Source organism: Serinus canaria, chromosome 5, assembly GCF_022539315.1.
Source record: "Serinus canaria isolate serCan28SL12 chromosome 5, serCan2020, whole genome shotgun sequence".
Taxonomy (NCBI): Eukaryota; Metazoa; Chordata; class Aves; order Passeriformes; family Fringillidae; genus Serinus; species Serinus canaria.
The window spans coordinates 57595545-57616707 of NC_066319.1; the positions used below are offsets into that span (position 1 = coordinate 57595545).

The following is a 21163-nucleotide window of genomic DNA, read 5'->3' on the forward strand; positions in this document are numbered from 1 at the left end:
CTAGTAGAGGATATACAGAATATGGCTTAACCACAGTAAACATCTCTCCTGGATGGGGCAATCACTTCTAAGTATGATCACTTCATAAAGAGTTATCCTGTGAGAAAGTGATGTAGAGTTAAATCAGGAATAACCACACTCAGGAACCAACCAAACCCAACAAAACCACACAAAGTTCTGGGCTGTGGTTGTGTGGTTTGAAGGGAGGGTGAGTTTTACATGCCAACAGGCAAAAAAATAAAAAAAACAAAGCCACACTAAGGGTTCAGATGCAAGAAAAAGTTTCTAAAGATAAGATAATGTGTAACTACCTACAGATAAAGGATAAGATAATATAAAATTATCTCTATATCTTCTGTGAAAGGCACATGTGTTACCATCTCTATCCCTGTTACTTTTGGCTAGAATCCACTTTTGCCTGTGAACAGTAATTCCAAGAAAGGCTGTTCTGGTGAGCTCAAAGTAACAGAGGTGTAACATTAAAAAACTTCTCTAATAATGCAGCACATCACTTCAGGTGACAAATTTAAGAACTGCTCAGACACCAATGCCACAATACACATTAAGGCCCAAAACAGACCCAAAGGCAGTTTAATGCAAGATACTTTAGATTATTTTTAATACAAACAAAACATCAAATACAAAAAAAACTTCAGGGAAGGACAGAATTTACCCATGAATACAGCAAGCATGGTAAGTATACAATGCTTTCAAACACCCTGTGAAGCCTCACATATTAGAGAGCAGTCTGCCACCTCAGTTTTAGCTTTTGCCACTTGTTATCTGAATTAGTTAGCAAGTAAACCATCATCTCTAGGTAACAGCACATACTAATAAAGTAGCAAAAATTAACTGTCTACGCTTGAAGCAGAGATCAATAGGATGTTCCTGTACCTTTAAGTGCTCTGAGGTTCATCATCCTCACTGCCTTTCCATCCATGCCCCTGGTAGGACAAATGAAGCTCCTGGAATGCTGAGTGGGTTACAACCCATCAGGCAAATTTCTGTATTTCTATTGTCACCTCCTCAGCCATATATCCAGGATGTTACCCTGCATTTGAAGGACTGTGGCCCTAAAACTTGGGAATGCCCCAATGAATGTTGTATAGGACTGCATCCTGTGAGACCACTGAAGCTGTGAGGAGGTGCAGAAAAGCTAAAAAAGTAGGTCTGAGCTTTAAAGAAGGGATTTTGTAAGGATTTGTCACAGGAAACACAGTCCTTTATTGCACACATGCACTTTGACTCTGCTCAGCTGAATGTGCCACTCAATGCACCAGTTCTGTGATGTCAGGCATGAGACTGAAACAGGAAAGTTTCACTTTTATTTTCCCAGGTTTCAGTTTGCTCTTTCTGACAAGGCACAGGAAAAATCCTCTCAGCTCACCTGGGACAGATCCTCTGGGAGTGGTGTCATTCTGCAGCTTGGCTGGGCTGCTGGCAGAGCAGGATTTGAACCTGGCTGTGACTCCAGTTCAGCCAAAAGCATTGGACTACGACTTGTATCTGCATCTCCAAGAATTTCTGCTGAGAGAAAAAATTTCCTTCATGAGCTGGAGCCATACTCTCCTGGTCAACTCATGTGACAGAATGTGCAGCCTTTCAAACTTCCAACAGGGGGACATGCAATGTTAAAGAGAATTATTTCCTCCTTACATGGCTCATTGTATACCCCTTAAATTGCTCCTGAGAGGATAAAAATGAAATAAGAAATACATGTCTGTGGAAATTGAAAGAATAAATCAGCTTTATCATCTGTAGATTTCTAATGTGGCAGCATCTGAGAAAGCTTCAGAGCTGTACAGTTCATCATACCATTATATGCTTAATGAGTTTTATCACACTTACTGCAAAGAAATTGGAAAAGCTTCTTCATTAAATGTTTCACTCCTGTATGAACTAAAAGAAACCTGTATACAGTCTCTTTTAAAGGGATAATGTGTTCTCTAATCCAACATTTATCATGGCTTTGCAGCCTGCAAGTGTGTAAAACATCTTTATGAAAAATGTACTGACAGCTCATGAACTAACTTTAGCCTTCTGCTATCATACAGAGCCAAAGAATTAATTTTAAGCCTAATTAACTATAATCATTGCTTAATTAACTGTAATTATTGTTCACTTTAAGACTGCATGTGCCACATTTCATTTGCATGTTGGTTTTTATATCCCTGACTTTTAGCATTGAAAACAAGGGTTTATAAATGACTGATCATCAAGATGCTGTTATGGACCTACATGAGCAACACCTTCTCCATCCCACAAATACACACTGTGTTCCCATAATACAAATAAAAACTGGTCACAAAACTTAAAACAACCCACAAAAAACCACACAATCCCCAAAATTCCTGCAGACATCTCTGGGGTGACTCATTCTGCCAGAGGAACTGAGTATCCACTGCAAGGTTTCATGTGCAGAGATGCACACCCTGAAATAGGTGAAGTCTGACACCCATGGTTTAACTATCATTAATTGCCAAATAAAATGCTGGCCCTGCATTGTAGCTGTTGTGGCTGTCAGGAAATAGTTGACTTGCACTGAAGGACAGGCAATCACATCCCAGTGCAGAGAGAAAAAAGGTTTGGAAGGAAAATGGAAACAATCACAGATCATTCCTTCCACCCTTCACCTGACCCTCCCTCCAAAACCAGATTGTTTTCTATTCAGTGTTGACTTCAGTAACAAAAGGACTTAGAAACAAGGATTTCTGCTCCTCCTTGATATGAAAACAACTCCTGTCTTGAAAGCAGATCCAAGCTTTTATACAATGTTGTTTCCTTAGCAATGCAACAAATTACTGTGCTGTGCTCAGAGGTGGGGAGGGAGGGAAGCTAAATTAAAAATCATCAGAATGCAACAGAACTCAGTCAGGGATTATAAAGATTATGTAAAAGCACAGGACATTGCCCTATGGTAATTAGTACAGGACACTTGCCTCCTCTCAAAAACATGCTGCAAAAAAACCTAAAAACAACATTACAAGATTTAGGGATGAGTATAAAAATCAGTAGAGAAACACACTGCTGGTGGATTATCATCACATGCAGGAGCTGGTTTGAAAAGTGTTAAGATCTTTACTGGACAGTCAAAAATTTAAATAAATTTTAAAATTTCTTTGTAAAAATACAAGGAGATACAACCCTGTTATGCCAGATACAGCCATGGTCAGTGTGGGTAAGGAGGGCAGAAGGACAGACAGACATAGAAACAGGTTCTGCCATTAACAGGCATCTTCCAACTCCATGGTCCTGAGCACCTCTACAGACTTACAGAACCAGAGAAATCCCAGATTGGTGTGAGCTGGAAGGGACCTTAAACCCCACCCTGTTCACCCCCCTGCCATGGGCAGGGACTCCTTCCATATCCCAGGGTGCTCCAATCCCCATCCAGCCTGGCCTTGGGCACTGCCAGGGATCCAGGGGCAGCCCCAGCTCCTCTGGGCCAGGACCCCACACCCTCACAGGGAAGAATTTTTCACCACATTTAATCTAAATCTCTCCTGTTGAGTTAAAACCATTCCCTCTTGTCCTGCACTATCTGCAGATGATCTGATCACTGATTTATTGGTACATCAGTGTCCTTAGTGCTGACTGACCTCTACCAACACAGAGTCAAACAAGGGACTCAGAGAAATCTCTTATCTCAGGAAACCTCATGCAACCAATTCTCAAACAACCTCCAACAAACTACTTTAAAGGAAAAGTTTGATAATATATAAAGTATCAGAATATATTTTCAAGGCTGACACTGGTGTAGCTGTCCAAAATGTTAGGTCACAGCTGGTTTAAAAGGTTACTCTCTGTGTGACCAGTTCAAATGTTAATCACTTCAAAACCAAGCAAATATTTTATTTTCTCCAAGATTGTTTTTGCCACGTGTTAAATACATTTAATTTCAATCCTCTTCCTACTGGTCAAGGGTTAATAATGTGAGATAAGCTTCTCTTGTCAAATTCATAAATGTGAAAATTAAAAGGACAGAAAAGCAGCTGTTTGATCACTTTAATTTACACAACTTTTGATGAATCAGTGCAACCACGTTTGTGTTGCAACAGCTTAGTAATTATTTCAGTTTAGTTTAAACATATTTAAAACCACAGTCAACAAAATAAAGACTTTCCACATGTTTGCAGCAGCTACATGAAACAATTTTAGAAGCACATTTTCAGATAACAACAGAGAACCTGGGATAAAAAATAAGGAAGAGGAAGGACCACTGCTTTCAGCACTACTTTCAACTGAAATAAAATAAATTTTCCTGCTTTACTAACACCAACTCCCTGCTTTGTACAAGATGTGTACACCTCAGCTATCCATCTGGGAAAAAATCCATTTCCACATCATTAGAGGAATATATGAAGCTAAAATATATTGCCATTTATGAGGCACTGCAGTATCACCACGATGGAGTGGTAACAGCAAAGAGGAGCAGGGCTGAGCAAGGGGACAGAGAGAAGGAGCTTTAAGTGCTGCTGCTAACACCTGTCCAGTGGAAACTGCTTCCATCTGTTACTCAGAACTGAATTTGACTTAAAAGAATAACATACACACTTTACAAGATAACTTTTGTACAGACAAATGGGTATTTGCCATGATTTTTATTCCAATTGTAGGAAATTGCTAAGAAGAGTGAAGACAAGGCTTGAATTAAACCCAGTTCTTGAAAGAGGAACACTAATGATTTCATTGTAAGAATTGCCTGTAAATATTGGATTTTGAATGTATGGTCTGAAATTATTTCAGATTCTGTTATGGAAAATCCTCAGAATGCACATGAATATCACAGAGAAGAAATAAGAATGTAACTGTAACTGTACCTCCAATTTGGGCAAGCTGCCCTGGAGATGCAGAACGGAGAGCCTGGCATGGTCTGGTCCCAAAGCTGTGGGCAGCTGGATGCTCCATAAAAATGGAATTTCCCATCAGGATTCTCTCCTGTGCCCTGGACAGCCTTGGCCTCTGCCCTTCACTGAGCTCCCCAATGCTGCCATCAGAATCCTGCAGAGAACACCAAAACCACAGCACACATAAAAACCCAGTGTAAGTCTTCCAAACCCAGGTATTGTTTTCTAATTACATTAACCCTGAAAGCTTTTATAAACTGAAGTTTATTCCATTTGCATTGGATGAAGAAAACAAGCCATGGAGATATCATCTGGGTTTGAAATTAAGATCTGCCTTTATCAGAAGGACAGAAAAGAAACTTTTGCAGCCAAACATCATTTATTTTGTTAGTGGTATCTGCACATGATCAGAACCTAAGCTACATTTTTAGCACATGAAGCCTTTGATATTTATAGATTTGGCCACTGTTGACTGCCTGACCTTGAAACATTGGCAGCATCTAAAAGCTATTGACTCTCTGCACTGCATGTCAGATAAAAGCTTCAACTTTCAAGTAGGTTTGGAGGGCACTAAAAATAGGGATGGTTCTTTGGATGCTGACTTTTAAAGCTGCAGGTTAAACCCAGCTTGCTTCCATGTCAGAAAATCAGGTGGAATACACACACATGTGCACAGTATCACTCTAAGGCCATACAGGGAACATCCAGGAGAATCTTGATTCTCCTCTGAAGCAGAAGGGACATCTTGCCAGAATCTGGGGGGAGTTTATGAATGCCTTGGATGGACAGACTGACTGGTCTGTGACTATGGGAAAGGGAAAAAGCAAAGCAGAGCTGGCAGTGCTGATGAGAAAATGGCACTGCAATTACAGGCAGACTTGGGAGTTAACACTGGAGAAAGCTTTTCACCAAATCCAGCCACCAGAGCTCATTAGCAAAATAAAGACAAAGGAACAGCCAAGGAGGTGAGTCAAGTTGGTAATTATTTAGACTAAACTGACCAAGACAGAAGGAAGAAACTGCATATGCATCAGTAGCATCACAAAAAAGCAAGATCTGCTGTAAATAAATGTGTTCATGAACCATTGCTGCAGCATTCAAAGTTCATTTCCTTCAAACATTCCTCCAGCTATGTCAGTTAGAATGAACACCCAGTCCAAACTGCTATTTTCCAATACAGAAATAACTCAGATGCGTGACAAAAAAATTGTGATGCAGATAATTTCATTTTTCTGTGAGTCTCTTTTTTTCCTGCCAACTGAATAGGAATTTTTGAGGTTTTGCTCCAAGATCAGTATCAACAGCATGTGCAAAGTACATGTAAACACTTGCTGAGTTGTTCTTCATAGCTCCCTAAAACACTCCTGTGGCTGTTAAATGCAGTGTATTTGTACTGTTGAGCATTCCATCTTTACTGTTGAAGTGACAGACAATTCCCTGGTACTCCAAGTGACAGGACAAACCTGGGACATGGGGACAGCCACACACCTGGAAAATGAGGTACACAGGATGTACAGTTTGTTTATAGCCCTGAGACTTCAGTGGTTTTTAAGAGTTTTACACAAGAATAAAGCCAACAGAAGCGGGATCACTTGCAGCAGGGAATGAAGTGTATGAAGCTGCTCTACAGCCAACAGCAAGGATAAATTTGGGATATTTTATCTACTTTTGAGTAGGAAAGAATCACTTCAAAACCACTGTACTGGAAAACCAAGGACTGTAAGTTACCTCTGAGTGCTCTATTCTTTCTTGTACAAAAACAGGTACTTGATTTAATTTGGTTAAAAGAGCCAGGACAGGATCCCTGTGACGGCCTTTGCCCATTCTCCTCACCACCTGCCCTTCACTTGGAGGATCATAATCCTAGAACAAAGAAACAAACAGAAAAATCCACATAATACATGCTTTCAAAACTGGGTTTTGGTAGGAATTTGAATCAATCTTACTTTAGTTCATAACTAAGCTTTTTTTAACAGTAAGTTTCCACACTGAAAAATTATGTCATGAAAATTCAAGCATTTAAAAATAAGCAAACAGATGACATACTGTTTTCTTTTACCCACAGACATGCACATTCTTTATTTGCTAAAAAAGACTGCAACACTTCAAGAGGAACAAGACCCTTCAGGCCTCCAAAGATCAGGGAAACAGTTAAATCCTCACACATCCTCTGCTAGCAACAATCTGGCTGCAGAGCTGCTCTCACCAGCAAGGAATTACCTTCCTCAACCAACCAGCCTGGATTGAGGATGGAGAAATACTGGGAGGAGGAGAAATACTAGAAGGAGCTCCACTCCAGCTGACAAAGAGAGGGAAGAACATCTCAGCAAGCAAATGCTCCTTTGATGAAGAGAATTTTAATTCAGGTTCATCTGTTATCAGAGCTTTAAGCCCAGAGTTTAGGGGAGAAGTGTGGCTGACAGAGGAGGCACCCAAACATCTGCCAGTCCAGGGCAGTCTCACAACTGTGGTGGATGCTTTGGGGGGTTCTGTGCAGAGCCAGGAGCTGGGACTTGATCATTCTCGTGGGTCCCTTCCAGCTGAGGATGTTCTCTGATGCTGGGACTGGAATCATGGATGTTCATGGGAAGCTCTGTACAGGGAGGTGTGCCCAAGAATGTGCAGAAATGGGTAGGAAGGATAGGCCAGGAGAAGGGGACTCCTGCTCCAGAACATTAAACTTGCCTTGTGGAGCTTGGAAGGGACCTCTGGGCATTGTCCAGCCCAACCCAGCTCTTCTTTCATGCTTGGCCACTCCACAGTAAAAACATCTTCTATGTTTCAGCCAAATCTCCTGAATTCCATCCTGTGTCCACTCCCTCTCATCATTCACTGGCTCCTTGTTTGTTACTTCTTTCCACCACATATTTATACATGGGTAAGGTCCCCCCAGAGCTTTCTCTTCTCCATCATGTCTCCCATAATTTATGGCACAGCTATATCTTACCAAGAGGCTTTACACAAAGTTAGAGAGGAAAAGTCCAGGCATTTGAGGAATACCAAAAGGGAAAGGGAATGGAGACTATCTTGACTTGGGAGGCTTCCAGAACCATGGACTACAGCAGACATTGGATAAAAAACTATTCTGATGTTTTAAGCAGCTTTAACTAACTCCAGCCTCAGCTAACCCACTTTAATTATTTAATCATGCAAGCAATTAAAAGATGGCTCAAAGCTGCAACAGCTCAGAGCATAGCAATGTTCTATTCTGTTTAAGAAACCTCAAAACTAGAAACAATAAAGAAATGAAAGTGCATAATAGCTATCTCTCACCTACAGAAGTATAAGAATTATCCAACTTTTTTAAAACATAAATTAGTTTGTATAATGTGGTTTCTTTTCCTCTGGTGTTCTGAAATTCTAACACTCTTTGTCAGTATGCAGTTTAAAAGTGTGAGTTAAAAAAGTTGGTGAGTGAAAATGTTTAAAGCACATCCAATTCAGCAGGATGCCCAAGGTGGGACCCAAATTATCTCTGATTCTTTATGAAAGAGTTCCTTACCATTTCATTGGCATCTTGGAGAGTACTGGATAAGCTCTCAGCCAGGTTTGGAAAAGATAATCCCCCTTCTGCTAAGGCTGAAAAATATTTTATGTTACAACTATTAAAAACATTCAAGTTACATGACAGGAAACCCAAGTCACATTCTTTAAGTGCAACACTGTGCTTCAGTAAATCTGGAAATTCCTACTGCTGGATGTCTATTATGAAGACATATTTTCATATTTCTTTTCCTATTTCTTACACTTTCACAATAACAACTTAGTACCACATGGTACTTAAGCAAGACAAGTCCCAGTTATTTTCCAAGTTGATCTCATGACAAAAGAGCAGATTGAACATTTTTTTTCTTTAATAAACAGCAGCATTTTGTTCAGTGACAGGAAAAAGAACAACAAAGCCTTGTCAATCTTTGCTAAGTGGAAGTTAATGCTTGCAGCTTTATAAGAATAAGAAATAATTCCAATTCTGATTCCCACAGTTGGTTACCTGCTGCAGGCAGTGGCTGTCCATAGGGGAAGAGCACCTCCCCTTCTGAGAGGGGTCTGTCTGTGGTCTCAGTCCCTGTGGGGGTGAGGCTGCTCTCCTGGCTGGACATCCCAGAGCTCACTGTGGGCACAGGTGATGGCACCTGGGCAGGGCAGGGCAGGGGCTCCAAGGGCCTCCCTGGCAGCTGCTGAGATGGGGAAACCAAGGCCTCTGGTTCCTCATCATTGGCCACTGACATCTCCCTGCAAGGACAGAACGTGCACTGTGAACACACCACGACACACCCAACAGTGCAGACCAGCATCTTAATTCAGTACTGAAAAGAACTAATTCTACTTCTTTACTGAAAAGAACTAATTCTGAAAAGAAACTAATTCTGAACTATTTTTTCCAATGTGACAGCACAGCATTTTACAGAATAGTTCAAGAGTTAACATGGTTAAGTAATGTTATCTGTGAGTTTCTGGTTATAACTAAAAATTATCCTGTGTATTCCCAAGGAGGTAACACAAAAATTTAAATGCTAATAACACAATATTTCATTGTCACTCTGCGTGTTACTGGCACGTGTTGCAAACCAAGTACAGTGTTCAGCAGGGCAATGAATAAGGGCTGATAAACCCTGAGAAAGGCCCTGATTTCATATTTTTCTCTAAACTGCTCTTCAAGCAATTAAAAAAAATGAAAATCCAGTCCTGTCTTTCTCAAATGCCTCCTGATGTATACACTAAGCATTTCTTTCTGACTTTTTGAGCATATCTGTAGAAAGAATATACATATTTCAGTTTAGAAATGAGAAAATTGTGCAGCCTGTTGAACTCACACAGTCTCAGGACAGAATGGCTCTTCAGGGACAGGACTGGGGTTCTCTTCTTCCAGAGGAAGTTCTGCACCATCCCACGGGTTTGGAAGCTTTGGACTTTCCCTTTTTTCAGCCTGGGAGCCCCATTCTGAGACAGGAGGGCTTGGTGTGGTGACTGGGGAAGGTGTGGTGACAGGGGTGACCACAGGAGTGACCACAGGGGTGACCACAGGGGTGACCACAGGGCCCCTGGCAGCTGCAATCTCAACTCCTGCACGTGGGAAGCCAAATTTCAGATCAGAAAGGAAAGCAGGAAGTCTGTATGAGACAGAGAGAGTCAGTTCTACCAAGCACTTGCAGTTTTTGTGATAGCTTTTGACAGTTATAAAGACTAGATTAAGAATTGTTTCTTTTAAGTACAGTGCTGGCACCTGAAGAAGTTAGAATAAAACCTCAATTTCTTCCTTAAGGGAGACTGCTCTGCATTTAAAAAAATCAAGCTGTTTTACTTGAAGAGTGTACATTTGATTAAATTAACATTACAAGCACAGGAAGGAGCAAAAGATAGCTATTTTTCTGATGTGAGAAATTGTGGAGGGGTTGGGAGGGGTGGAAATCACACAGACCATAGAAATGTGCATTAATTTTCAACATAGAATGTTACCAAATAAAAGATGTTTGCTTTCTATATAAATTAGACCATAAATTTTTGTAGAACATGAGTTTCCACTTGAATTATAGCCTCAAGAATATTTATCTTGAGAGATAACATTTCTTTGAAGAAGAAAATTAAAGGCAGTAGATTAAAGCATATTTGCTACTTCTAAACTTCAATTATTATTTTCAATACCTGTTTCTTTAATTTTTTCATGTTCATGAACATCCCCACTCATCTCTGGAGGAGATGGAGATGAATCTGGAGTTTTGACCTGAGGCAATTCTTTTTCTGAAGGTGGTGTTGGTGGTGGTGTGGCCTGGGGTGTTGGCACTGGAGTAGGCACAGGAGCCTCCTGAGGGGAAGAAAAATCATAACCACAGTTATGATCTCAGTGCAGAATTCCTGCTTTCCCAGGAGCCCCAGAGAGAGCTGAGGAAGACAGGGAAAGGCAGCTCCTCACACAACAGCAACAGCTGCTGCTTCCATGGATCCAACTCCTCCAGGAAGCTGCACCAGGACAAAATTAATTAAAACCAGTGAATTAAGCATTAAAATTATTAAATTGGGAAATGATTATGTATAGAACAGAACAGACTATTTCAGTTGGAACTACAATCATCATCCAGTCCGACTGCCTGACCAGTTCAGGGTGACCAAAAGCTGGAATTTGTTGTTAAAGGCTTTGTCCAAATGCCTCTGAAACACTGACAGGTTTGGGATACCAACTATCAGAACCCTGGATGCTGAAAATGTTAAAATTCCTGTGCTAAAAGGCACAGACCCACAAGAGAATATTTATTGGACCTGAAGCCATGGAAAAAGCTTCTAAAATTGACTGATAGCACTGAGATTACAAGTGTGAGGTTTGAATAGAAGTGTGTAATACCACATGGTGGAAAACTTGGAGTTTAAGGTTTTAGAATCTAGCAATATATAAAAAGCAAGATAGAAGTTTTAAAGCAGTGGCTAGCTGTTCTTCTTCACCTTCTCCTTCCTGGGTTTGGCTGGTATTTTGTAATTAGTTAGAAAAGTCCACATTGCAGACTTCAGGTGATTTGTTATTGAGTTAAAGGTGAAAATAATTTAGGTAGCATTTCTTAATTAGATAGTTTAGCTTTAAAAGACCTTGTAAAAAAAAGATTTTGTAGCTTGTTAGTAGAATGCTGTAGAAGTCACAACTTGTAAGACTGTAATATAAAAAATAAATAATAAACATTTGAGTCTGAATACAAAATATCATTTCAAGTGCTTTCAACCCCAAGCTTAACAGAGGCAAAAAAACCCCAAAAAACCAACATTTAATGGTACCAACCACCTCTCCAGGAAGCCTATCCCATGTTTAACCACTCTCTTGGTAAAGAAATGCTTCCTAATGTCCAGTCTATGAATTCCATTATTATATGGATTTTAATAAAGCATTTGAGACAAGGTTAAGGAAGAAAATATTTCATTACATGGATAAAACTGAGTCAGTATGATGACTTTATGGTAAGAAGAACCAGCTAAAAGAAGATTACAAAAAAAGCAATAACCAAGACAGCAAAGCACTAAAAGAAATTGGGATGTTCCTTAAAAAGATGACAGCAATGGACATAAATCTGCCAAGCAAACATGATGGCTGCTGTTTGGCCTGCTGTGGAGGAATATGCTGGACCTTTGCAGGCTTTTTCCCAGCCTTGTTTTCTGACATTTCATGAAGAAAACAAGGCAGAGAAGCTATAGGAAAACTTCCAGGCTAATTTCAGAAGAGTATGTTCTCAGGCTGATGATTTTTATTAAAATTTCTCATGGGAAGTGGAACCTGCAGGAACATTTGGCAGCTCACACCCAACTGTGTGACATCCTGAACACCAAAGAACTCAGTAACAGCTGAAATTCAGATCTAGATAGGAAAATTCACAGTGGGAAAGGAGAAAACAAGAATGCATAAAGTACATATATATTCAAGAACTTCTGCTATGAGCTGAGTACAAATGTAAAAAGAGGAATTCAAAAACTTTGCTAGCTATCCTTTAACTTGTGCTATCATGCTAAAAAATGTGGAAGGACTTTAAAAAACATAATTAGCTACCCAGGATTCCAATAAAGGCAGGAGAGAATCACTACTACAGCTCAAGGCATTGAGGAAACCCCATCTTGGAGACCACATTATTATTAAAAATGTCAATTAGCATTTTAGTATTACCATTTTAGTATTACCTTGAAACCAATCTAAACTGGAAAACATCAAAGTGCTGCCCAACAGCAAGAGTCCAAAAATGGATGATTGCTTTCTTTAGACTAATCAAAAAAAGGCCAAAGAGAAGAAAACTCATCTCTTCAAGTGCACAAATATATACAGCAAGGAAAACCCAACCACTCCAGCTAAAGGATATTTCAGTTTAAGCTGATAAACAAAAGGGAGATCAGTAAAGGTAGAATGGACAACAGAAGAGGTTTCTGAGCATCAGAAGAACAAGCTGAGAAGAACATCAGGCCCTTCTCAATCTGTAATGGAGTGGAAGAGATGCTGGGGGGCTGAGGTTGAGCCCTCAGCAGGGAAACCTTTACTTTTGCCTATTGAATCACCTCTTGGTCCCTTGCAGCAGGCAGGAGGAGATGTGTCAGGCTAACTGCACTGCAGCAGAACAGAATGACTGATCCCACATTCAACAAAGCCTTCCAGAGCTGGATTTCTAAGCACAGCAATCTCCACAAGCATCCCAAAGTCATTACACAACACCAGATTGCAGCACAGTCATGTTGTTATCAAAGTAACAGCCAGCTGTCATTTGATTATCAAAGGGAACACAGGAAATTATCCTGTATTACAGGAAGCTCTACTCATCAATTAAGCATTTATTCAAAACTACTGAAGTTAAAACTCAGAAAGAATTAATAGTCATTTTAACAGATCTTAAAGAATGGCTGCAAGCCCATAAGACCAAAAATAATACTGCTCTTAGCTTCCATTCCTTATTAGATGAGGAAATTAATTTCTTCATCTCTCATTTGTTTGCAAGAAAGCAGAATAACTATTTTGGTTGAAAATAAAATAGCATGAGCTATCTTTTTAACAATATGAAATAAGGTAGCAAATCCAGCAGAACTTCAGCAGAAAAGCTTGAATAAAACAGACTCTTACCATCACTGAGGTGGTGCTGGGAGGAAGAGGATCAGGAACTGTTCTCTGAGCCTGGCTGTCACCCAGCATGGTTGCAATGGTTTCACTGAGAGCTTCCTTTACAAAATTATTTATCATTTCTGAGTCCACAGGGACACCAGCATTGACAAAGAGCTGGAATCCTCCACCACCTGCAACTTCAACTGAAAATGAAGGAATGTGAAGCACACAGCCAGGTCTCATTTCCTAAAATCCATGTACTATACTGCAGCCACTCACTCTCTAGGGAATTTTAAACATTCCTTTGCAAAAAGTGATTTTTTTTTTAACCTTCCAGATAAACAACAGCAGAGAAACAAATCAGGAGCATAAAAGAGGGCAACAGCAAAGGGCAGTGACATCACTGGAGGAAGGAATTTTTGACATATCTATTAAAAAAGGAAAGGCAAACAAACATTACAGGCTCAGCAAAATGCCAAATGTGATTTAGGTGGCCAATAACAGGTGATTTGTACAGTGCTGTTATTCTAAGTATTCTTTTTCTTTTTATTTTATATAATTTGTTTCAGTGGCCTTGTAACACTGGCTGTGTCTCCACATAAATTTAGGTGTGCACTGCTGCTTTTCACAGTTTCACTGGTTCAGGATTATCCACCTTTAGGTTGAGGCAACAGCCACCTACACAGCTTGTTCAAATTAGCCAGAAATTGAGCTAATCCATCTGCAGAGAACAATAATTCCCACTTACCAATGCCAGGGGTTACAGCCTCACTGTCTTCACTCTTTATGGAGCTGCTAATGCTGGGTGCTGCTTCTGTCTGAGCTGGGCACATCTCACTGATAATTTTTGCCATTATTTCTTGTTCCACCCTGGCAGAATAAAACCCATTTAAGTGTCAGCAAACACCAAGACACCTAAAAGCACACAAAAGAGCATTCTTGACATAAAATGCAAGGCAGCTCAAAGGAAAGTGGATAAAGGAATGGAGGTGAGAAAAAAGGGAAGGTTAATTAGGGAATCATTCTTTCTTCCATATATATTCTTTGCCACTTTGTTAAATTGAAACTCACCAATTTACCAACTTGTTTTCTATAGTTTCTCTCTTTTGAATCAGTTCATCCAACACATCAGCAGGCTGCTGAGGAGCAGAAGCCACAGGAGGAAACAAAGGACTATTGTGTTCTGGAGAGGGAACTTTAAACTGGCCATTAAGCTCCAGAACAGGCTCAAGGAATTCTGGAATTTCATCCTTCTCCTCTTCCTGATCCTAATAAATAAGCAGTAAATTAAGTTATGGTGCATTTCTGGAAGGCAATGTCATTGAGGTAGCTGTCAGGTTTTTTTCTTTAAGAAACATTTGTGGATGTAGGACAGCACACAAACCACATTCTCCCTCCTCAGTGTGTTGCAGTTAATTGATACAACTCTAAGCTTAGCAAATCATAAATCTGTAGAGGTATAAAGCCATAGGAACTGCTCAGTAAAACATGATTTGGCTCATATTTCCTGCCTGTGCTGCACAGGGCAGGGAGCCAGTGGCAATGCTAATACTTGAAAAATTTACTTGTGACCTATGTCAGGTTTCTTTAATGTTCCACCAGAAATGTTCCTCCTCTGAACAAAAACCTTTAGGAAACATTCTCCAGTTACTTGTTGGGTTAGGGAATTTTGTTTGTTTGGGTTGGGGTTTGGTGTTTTGGTTGTTTTTCTTAAAATAAATCAAATTTGTTCTTTAAAGTCTCCAATCTGAAAAGACAAATTCATTAACAAAAGTTAACGAGCATGTAGCCAATCCAATCTCTAATGAACTTGCCAGCACTGAAAACTAGAAAATAGTTTACACATATGTCACATGTGTGTTTACACTTCCATTAACTTCAGCTGCTGAAAGGTAGAAGGCATTTCTGGGCAATAATTCAGACAACCCTCACAGATGTCTTGATTTTAATGTTAAAGTTCTATTCCTAAAAAGTTAAGAGAAATGACTTGGTGAGTTAAAATATTTGGGTTTTCCCAAAGATGCCTCCTTCCTTTTCCCCTGGAGCACAAACACAGCACCAAGTCCCAAAAAGCAGCCACTAAGCCATCATACAGTAATGCCTCCTGATGAATGAGAACCTGCAACCTCCACTTCTAATATTAAAAACAAATGTCTCTAATAGTAATATGACTCTCTAAGAAGAAAATTTGGCATGCCAGAAAGAGATGAGGAGCTGAGCCCTGATTTACCAGTGAGAAATATGTGATGGTGCATAAAACTCACTGTAAATCTGTATTTACTGAGACTAATCTCCAACACAGTGAAAGGAGTAAAAAAGTCTCCTTTTCCCTTATATAAATTAAACTTACTTTCAACCCATAAAACAAAAATATCCCATGCTATATATTATCTATGAAAAAAAGAAAGAAGAAAAAGTGAAAAGAAAAAAGTGAAAAGAGAAAGAACAGAGAAAGGGGGGGAAAAAAATAACACTTTCCTGTCTCCTTCCCCACCTCAGCATTAACACTTCTCCTGCCTTAACACATTTTAAAACTGCAGAGTTAGAGAGGTCCCTGATGGGTATTGCACAAAGAACTGCTGGATCTTTCTGGATCTTTGAATAGTGATAATCTTCAAAGCAGGGAGAAAACAGAATATGTGTATTTGGGTGATAAACAAAGATTTTTAAAGCATTCTAGGCATAGAAATGAGCAGAGGAGTTGAAGTCAGAGGGCCCTGGGTGCCTTGCAAGCTGCTCAGCAGCTCATGCTGTTGGGATATGTGTGCTGAGAACAGTAATTCATTCTGACAGCAAATGTAAAGATGTCTTTGTCCAGCATTTCATTATGTATTTTCCTCTGCCTGCATTACTCCATAAATTTTCTTTGATGTTGCCTATTTAATACCTCTGAAAGTATGCAAAATACAAACATCTGGATTAAATAAAGCAAGTACATACAATACATCTTACATCTATTTAGTAACTCTGACAAACTTTTGCAGCACTACTGCATTTCTAAAATATTTTATATTTTATAGCACACAAATCCATAATAATGCACAAAATCATATTCATTTGGGGGTGATATATTATCTCTGCTGAAATAAAAAAATAATGTAATAGTCAGTATTTAATTATACAGATTGAACTTGAACATATATCAACTTGTATAGACCAATCTTGAATACTCTGCACTCAATTCTGCATTTTGCTTCCCTGGGGACTGTTGAAAATATCTATCACAACCCCCAGTCAAAATATGGCATAAATTAGAATGTCTTTCAGATATGATTGGAATATTAATCACTGTTCTTTATTATAAAGTATCAAGCCAAAATTCTATTTCCCAAATTACATTCAGGTAATTAAAAAAAAAAGTTTGAAAGTATTAGATGTTATAGATTAGTTTTGTTCCATTACCAAACATGTGCATGCAGAGTCCTATTAAAGACTCCTGAAACTTAAGCCATGGATTTCTTCTTGATGGATTTCTAAAGGAATTCTCAGGAGCAAGGTCAGGCTGCATTGCAGGTGTCACCTGTGAGCTTTTGTCTGAAGAGTGAAGTGTAAAAATATCAATGTCCTGCCCAAGAGCATCAATGGGAAATGAGGGTTGAGGAAAATACATTTCCATTTATAACACCTGAGCTCTGCAGGTTTCATATTTTGCTGTGGCATTTAAATTGGAAGCAAAAACCCTGAGAAAAAAATCCCCTACCTTGCAATTAGGGCATATTCAGAGAGAGCAAAAAGTGCATTTAATCTGAAATCCCAGGGAGTTTGCTGAAGGAGCTGCAGGATGTGGCTGCTTGTAAGAATTTGAGAGCAGACTCAATAAATCTGGGAGTCAGTTGTGAGAGCTGAGCAAGTTTCTCACTCTGAAATAATCCCAGGATGGTTTGGGTGGGAAAGGACCTCCAGGACTATTTTGTCCCAAAATCCCTGCCATGGGCAGGGACACTTCCACCAGACCAGGCTGCCCCAAGCCGGTCCAACCTGGCCTGGAGCACTGCCAGGGAAAACAAACACAGAAAAAGGAAAGAGAAACAAACAAGAAAGAAAGATATTCCACACAAATACTTATCCTACTCAGTCCTAACAGAATTAAGCTTTCATAATAAAAGGGGAGTGGGGGGGAAGACAATAAAAGCTATTTTGTTGTATAGCATTTTATGCACATACTTTCATGAATCTGAAGACTCTTTTATAACAATAACTTTGCTTTCTTTTGATGTCTTAAATACCCCTGCCACTCCAGAGACTGATTTTATGCTCCCCCATTGTGTTTGCCTTGCACATTTTTAAGAACATTGTCTGTGTGGTCATAGGCCAAACATATGTTTCACTTGGAACATTTTTGGTATTGTGGTTAAAATAGATCCCAATGCCAAAACTAAAAGATAAAAGCAATCCAGGGAAAAAAATGAAAAAAAGAAAAGATGAGTAACTATTATTCACATAATAAAAATTTAACATTGCAGCATTTTTTGATAGCTCCTAAAATGATTTCTTTAAAGCTTTTTTCTTGTGCTAACAGAAGAACAATGTCCACAGAGATTTAACTTCTCCCCTCCAGTAACATAAGGTAATCTTGAAACTATAAATGAATAAAGCATTTACACACTTTTGATAGACAAACCATCAAATTAGGGCTGTTTTAAGGAACTGATAATGTCAAATGATTAACTCATTTTAAAAATAAATCTATCTGTAAGGACTAGGGTTAATATTTGATGTACACTCTAATCCTGGGATCAGGAACACATGGAAGTAAAAAGAATAAATTTTTGGGTAAATTTTGATTAGACACAGTAAGTTTTGTTCAGTAAAGTGAATAAAGGCTGGTTCACCAACCTTAAATTCTCAGGACCCCCCAGACAAGAGGTCAGCGACACAAAGAAAGGATTTGCTACCTGAAAAAATTAAACTGTGAAAGAGGATCTCAAATAAACCTGTGTTACCATAAACCAGAAACAACAACACTGTCAAGAATTTCTTCTTAAGATCTAATTCTAACCCTGCCCTCTATGAGGCTGAAGCCATTCCCCCTTGTCCTGTCACTCCAGGCCCTTGTCCAAAGTCCCTCTCCAGCTCTCCTGGAGCCCCTTTAGGTGCTCCAAGGTCTCCCCAGAACCTTCTCTTCTCCAGGATGAAGCACTCCAATTATCTCAGCCTGTCACTACATTCATTACATGTAGAGTTTTAAACTGTAACCTCTAAGTCCTATAATCACTGATTATTTTAGAGAAAACTTGTATTTCTGGTGGATTCTAACATATCCAAATAAAAGCTAATTTTTCAAAAGCTCCTGTACTCACCAACACACAGTAATTTCTAATATCCTCTATAACACTGTAAACAGTTCAGTTTTGCTCACAAAGTGTACTTTTAAAGCTGCTAGGAAAGCAAAATAGTTTCTTTACATTGTGTCTCCAGTTTTGACAGAATAATATAAAACAAATATAAAAATCATTAAAGGGAAAAGACACCTTTGCAATGGGATTACCTGTGTGACATCAGTAACATCAATGAAGTTAGCTCCTGGAAGCTTTGTGTCTTCCTCTTCACTGTGTATTTCTTCTGGAGTCTTACAAAGACAGATTGCAGTTGTTAGGTATTTCATCTTGGGGTGGTAATAGGCATTAGCAGAAAACCTTCATGACAAGAATCAATTAAATCACACCTTCCACTATCCCAGGGTGTTCCAAGCCCTGTCCAACCCAGCCTGGAACACTTCCAGGGATGGGGCAGCCACAGCTTCTCTGGGCATCCCATGCCAGGGCCTCAGCACCCTCACCATCAAAGATTTCTTCCCAATATCCCACCCAAACCCACTCTCTGTCAGTTTGAAACCATTCCCCCTTGCCCTCAGCCCTGTAAATAGTCTCTCTCTTTCTTGTAGGGTCCTTTCAGGTACTGGAAGGCTGATGAGGCCACCCCAAAGCCTTTTCCTCTCCAGGCTGAACAATCCCAATTCTCTCAGCCTTTCCTCATAGGAGAGGAGCTCCATCTCTCTCATCAACTTGCTGGGATGGAGTAATAGAATTTTAAATACAAATCACTATTTTTGTCCACAATCTCTGTCTGATTCAGTGAATACCTGGATCACAGGACTCTGGAGGACTTAACTCCTGAAGTAAGGAAAATGGAATGTACAATAACCACACAAAAATAATCACTGCCTCACCAAGCCTTCACACACTCTGCCCTTATCACTCAGCACACAGCAGTTACCCCTAGGGCTACACAAAAACCTTCCTTGCTGCTCAGATCAAGATTAAAAACACTTCTGAAAAGTTGGAAGGGAAAGAGAATAGAGTGGTCACTGCAACACCACAGGCTCCTGGGCTCAGTGCCACACCACTGAACACTCCACAAGAGCCAAGCAGCAGAGGGAGGGATGAGGAACATCCTCAGAGCACTGAAGCCAGTGAAAACAAGGCAGGCATGGGCCAACAGGGATTATAATTCTTTACAGGACACAAGAACTGTTTTTCTTAGAGTTTTACCATGGTGATCATTTAATCTTGGCAGAAGAGTGTCTTTCTACAATTTTTCATTTTCTTAAACAAATACCTTGCACTATAAATTCTTTAGAGTAATTACTCCATTTTTCCTAGAACTGTCTCAATTCTCTAACTATAGAAAGACAATGAGAACTTTGCAGCAATTTAACATATTTTCCTTTTGAGTAAGTTTGAATTCCCAGACAATCAGTACCTGTATTACAGCATTGACAGGAGGGAGCAGGGGCTCAGAGCTTGGAGGAACAGGACTTACAGCCCTGGTACTTGAAACACTGTCAATATCAACATTTGGCAACACCTAGAACAGAAAAACAAAAGCATCAATAGAAAAATCTTTATATTAGCTTGGCTATTAGCATTGAACTTTTTACATTTTTCAGTGCTCTCCTTTTCTCATGCCTGTATCTGATAACAACTTGGTTCTGAAAATCAAATTACTGTAATTTAGGCACAAACTAACACCAAAAATAGCCACCTCTTCTCTTGTAGTACCTGATTTCTCCTGTTCTCTAATTCCCTGACACTTTGTCCTGCATGGAACAGAAGGGGATTGTATCTGTAATAATTACCCATAATAGTCAGAGCAGAGGTGTGCTGGACCTACAAGTAGTTTAGAAGATTACAATATAGTTTGTAATCAAGGCATGACCATTACAGCATTAAAATGTGTTGTATTTCTGTTAAGAACAAAGATTTCAGTGCTCAATTCCTTTGGGAAAGGAAAAATCACCTTAAATATTTAAGAACTGGGTGAAATAACAGCAAAATGCAGGTGGGTGGGATGAAGTGACACAGCAAGGCAAGAACAGAACACAGCACAGAACACCCTACCTGTGTTTAACTCTGAGTTCCATGAATCATTTGTGCCTGAAAGGTGTGTGGGGGAGTGGGTGCAGTCTCAACAATTGGAATCCAAAACAATGAACATGTAAGAAACATTCACTTCCTTGACAACAGACTCATGTAAAAAATGAAAACAAAGCCCAACCCACGAGGTAAGGACTGCAAGGGTTGATTAATCAGGAGTGAAACCCTTGGGTTGACAATCATGCTTGAAACAGAAATCTTAAAGGCCAAAGCAATCATCCAAGAAAACTGACATTTATATTTATACTTCTTTTTTTTCCAAGTTTGTTCTGGCTCAAAAATCTCATTAAAAGAATAAAATGTGACACAGATTTTACAAATACCCTGCATAGGTGACTTAGGAAAGAAACAGTTTTCTATTTTGGCCAAATAATAAAGATAATTGT

General features: G+C 39.5%; 1 protein-coding gene across 3 annotated transcripts in view; it reads right to left on the reverse strand.

Moving 5' to 3' along the window:
* The window catches only part of KIAA0586 (KIAA0586 ortholog), a 69846-nt gene that overhangs the window by 27420 nt on the left and 21263 nt on the right, over positions 1 to 21163 (reverse strand). For 2 of the 3 annotated variants that reach the window (XM_050975633.1, XM_050975635.1), the window contains exons 18-29: positions 20104 to 20208; positions 18890 to 18970; positions 14473 to 14669; positions 14150 to 14271; positions 13423 to 13604; positions 10491 to 10650; positions 9662 to 9911; positions 8839 to 9080; positions 8350 to 8426; positions 6576 to 6710; positions 4821 to 5001; positions 1388 to 1527 (exon numbers count right to left, since the gene is read on the reverse strand). In XM_050975633.1, the coding sequence (XP_050831590.1) occupies positions 1388 to 1527; positions 4821 to 5001; positions 6576 to 6710; positions 8350 to 8426; positions 8839 to 9080; positions 9662 to 9911; positions 10491 to 10650; positions 13423 to 13604; positions 14150 to 14271; positions 14473 to 14669; positions 18890 to 18970; positions 20104 to 20208 (1872 nt within the window). The remainder of the gene's footprint in view (positions 1 to 1387; positions 1528 to 4820; positions 5002 to 6575; positions 6711 to 8349; positions 8427 to 8838; positions 9081 to 9661; positions 9912 to 10490; positions 10651 to 13422; positions 13605 to 14149; positions 14272 to 14472; positions 14670 to 18889; positions 18971 to 20103; positions 20209 to 21163) is intronic. The other variant, XM_050975634.1, reaches the window with a different exon arrangement.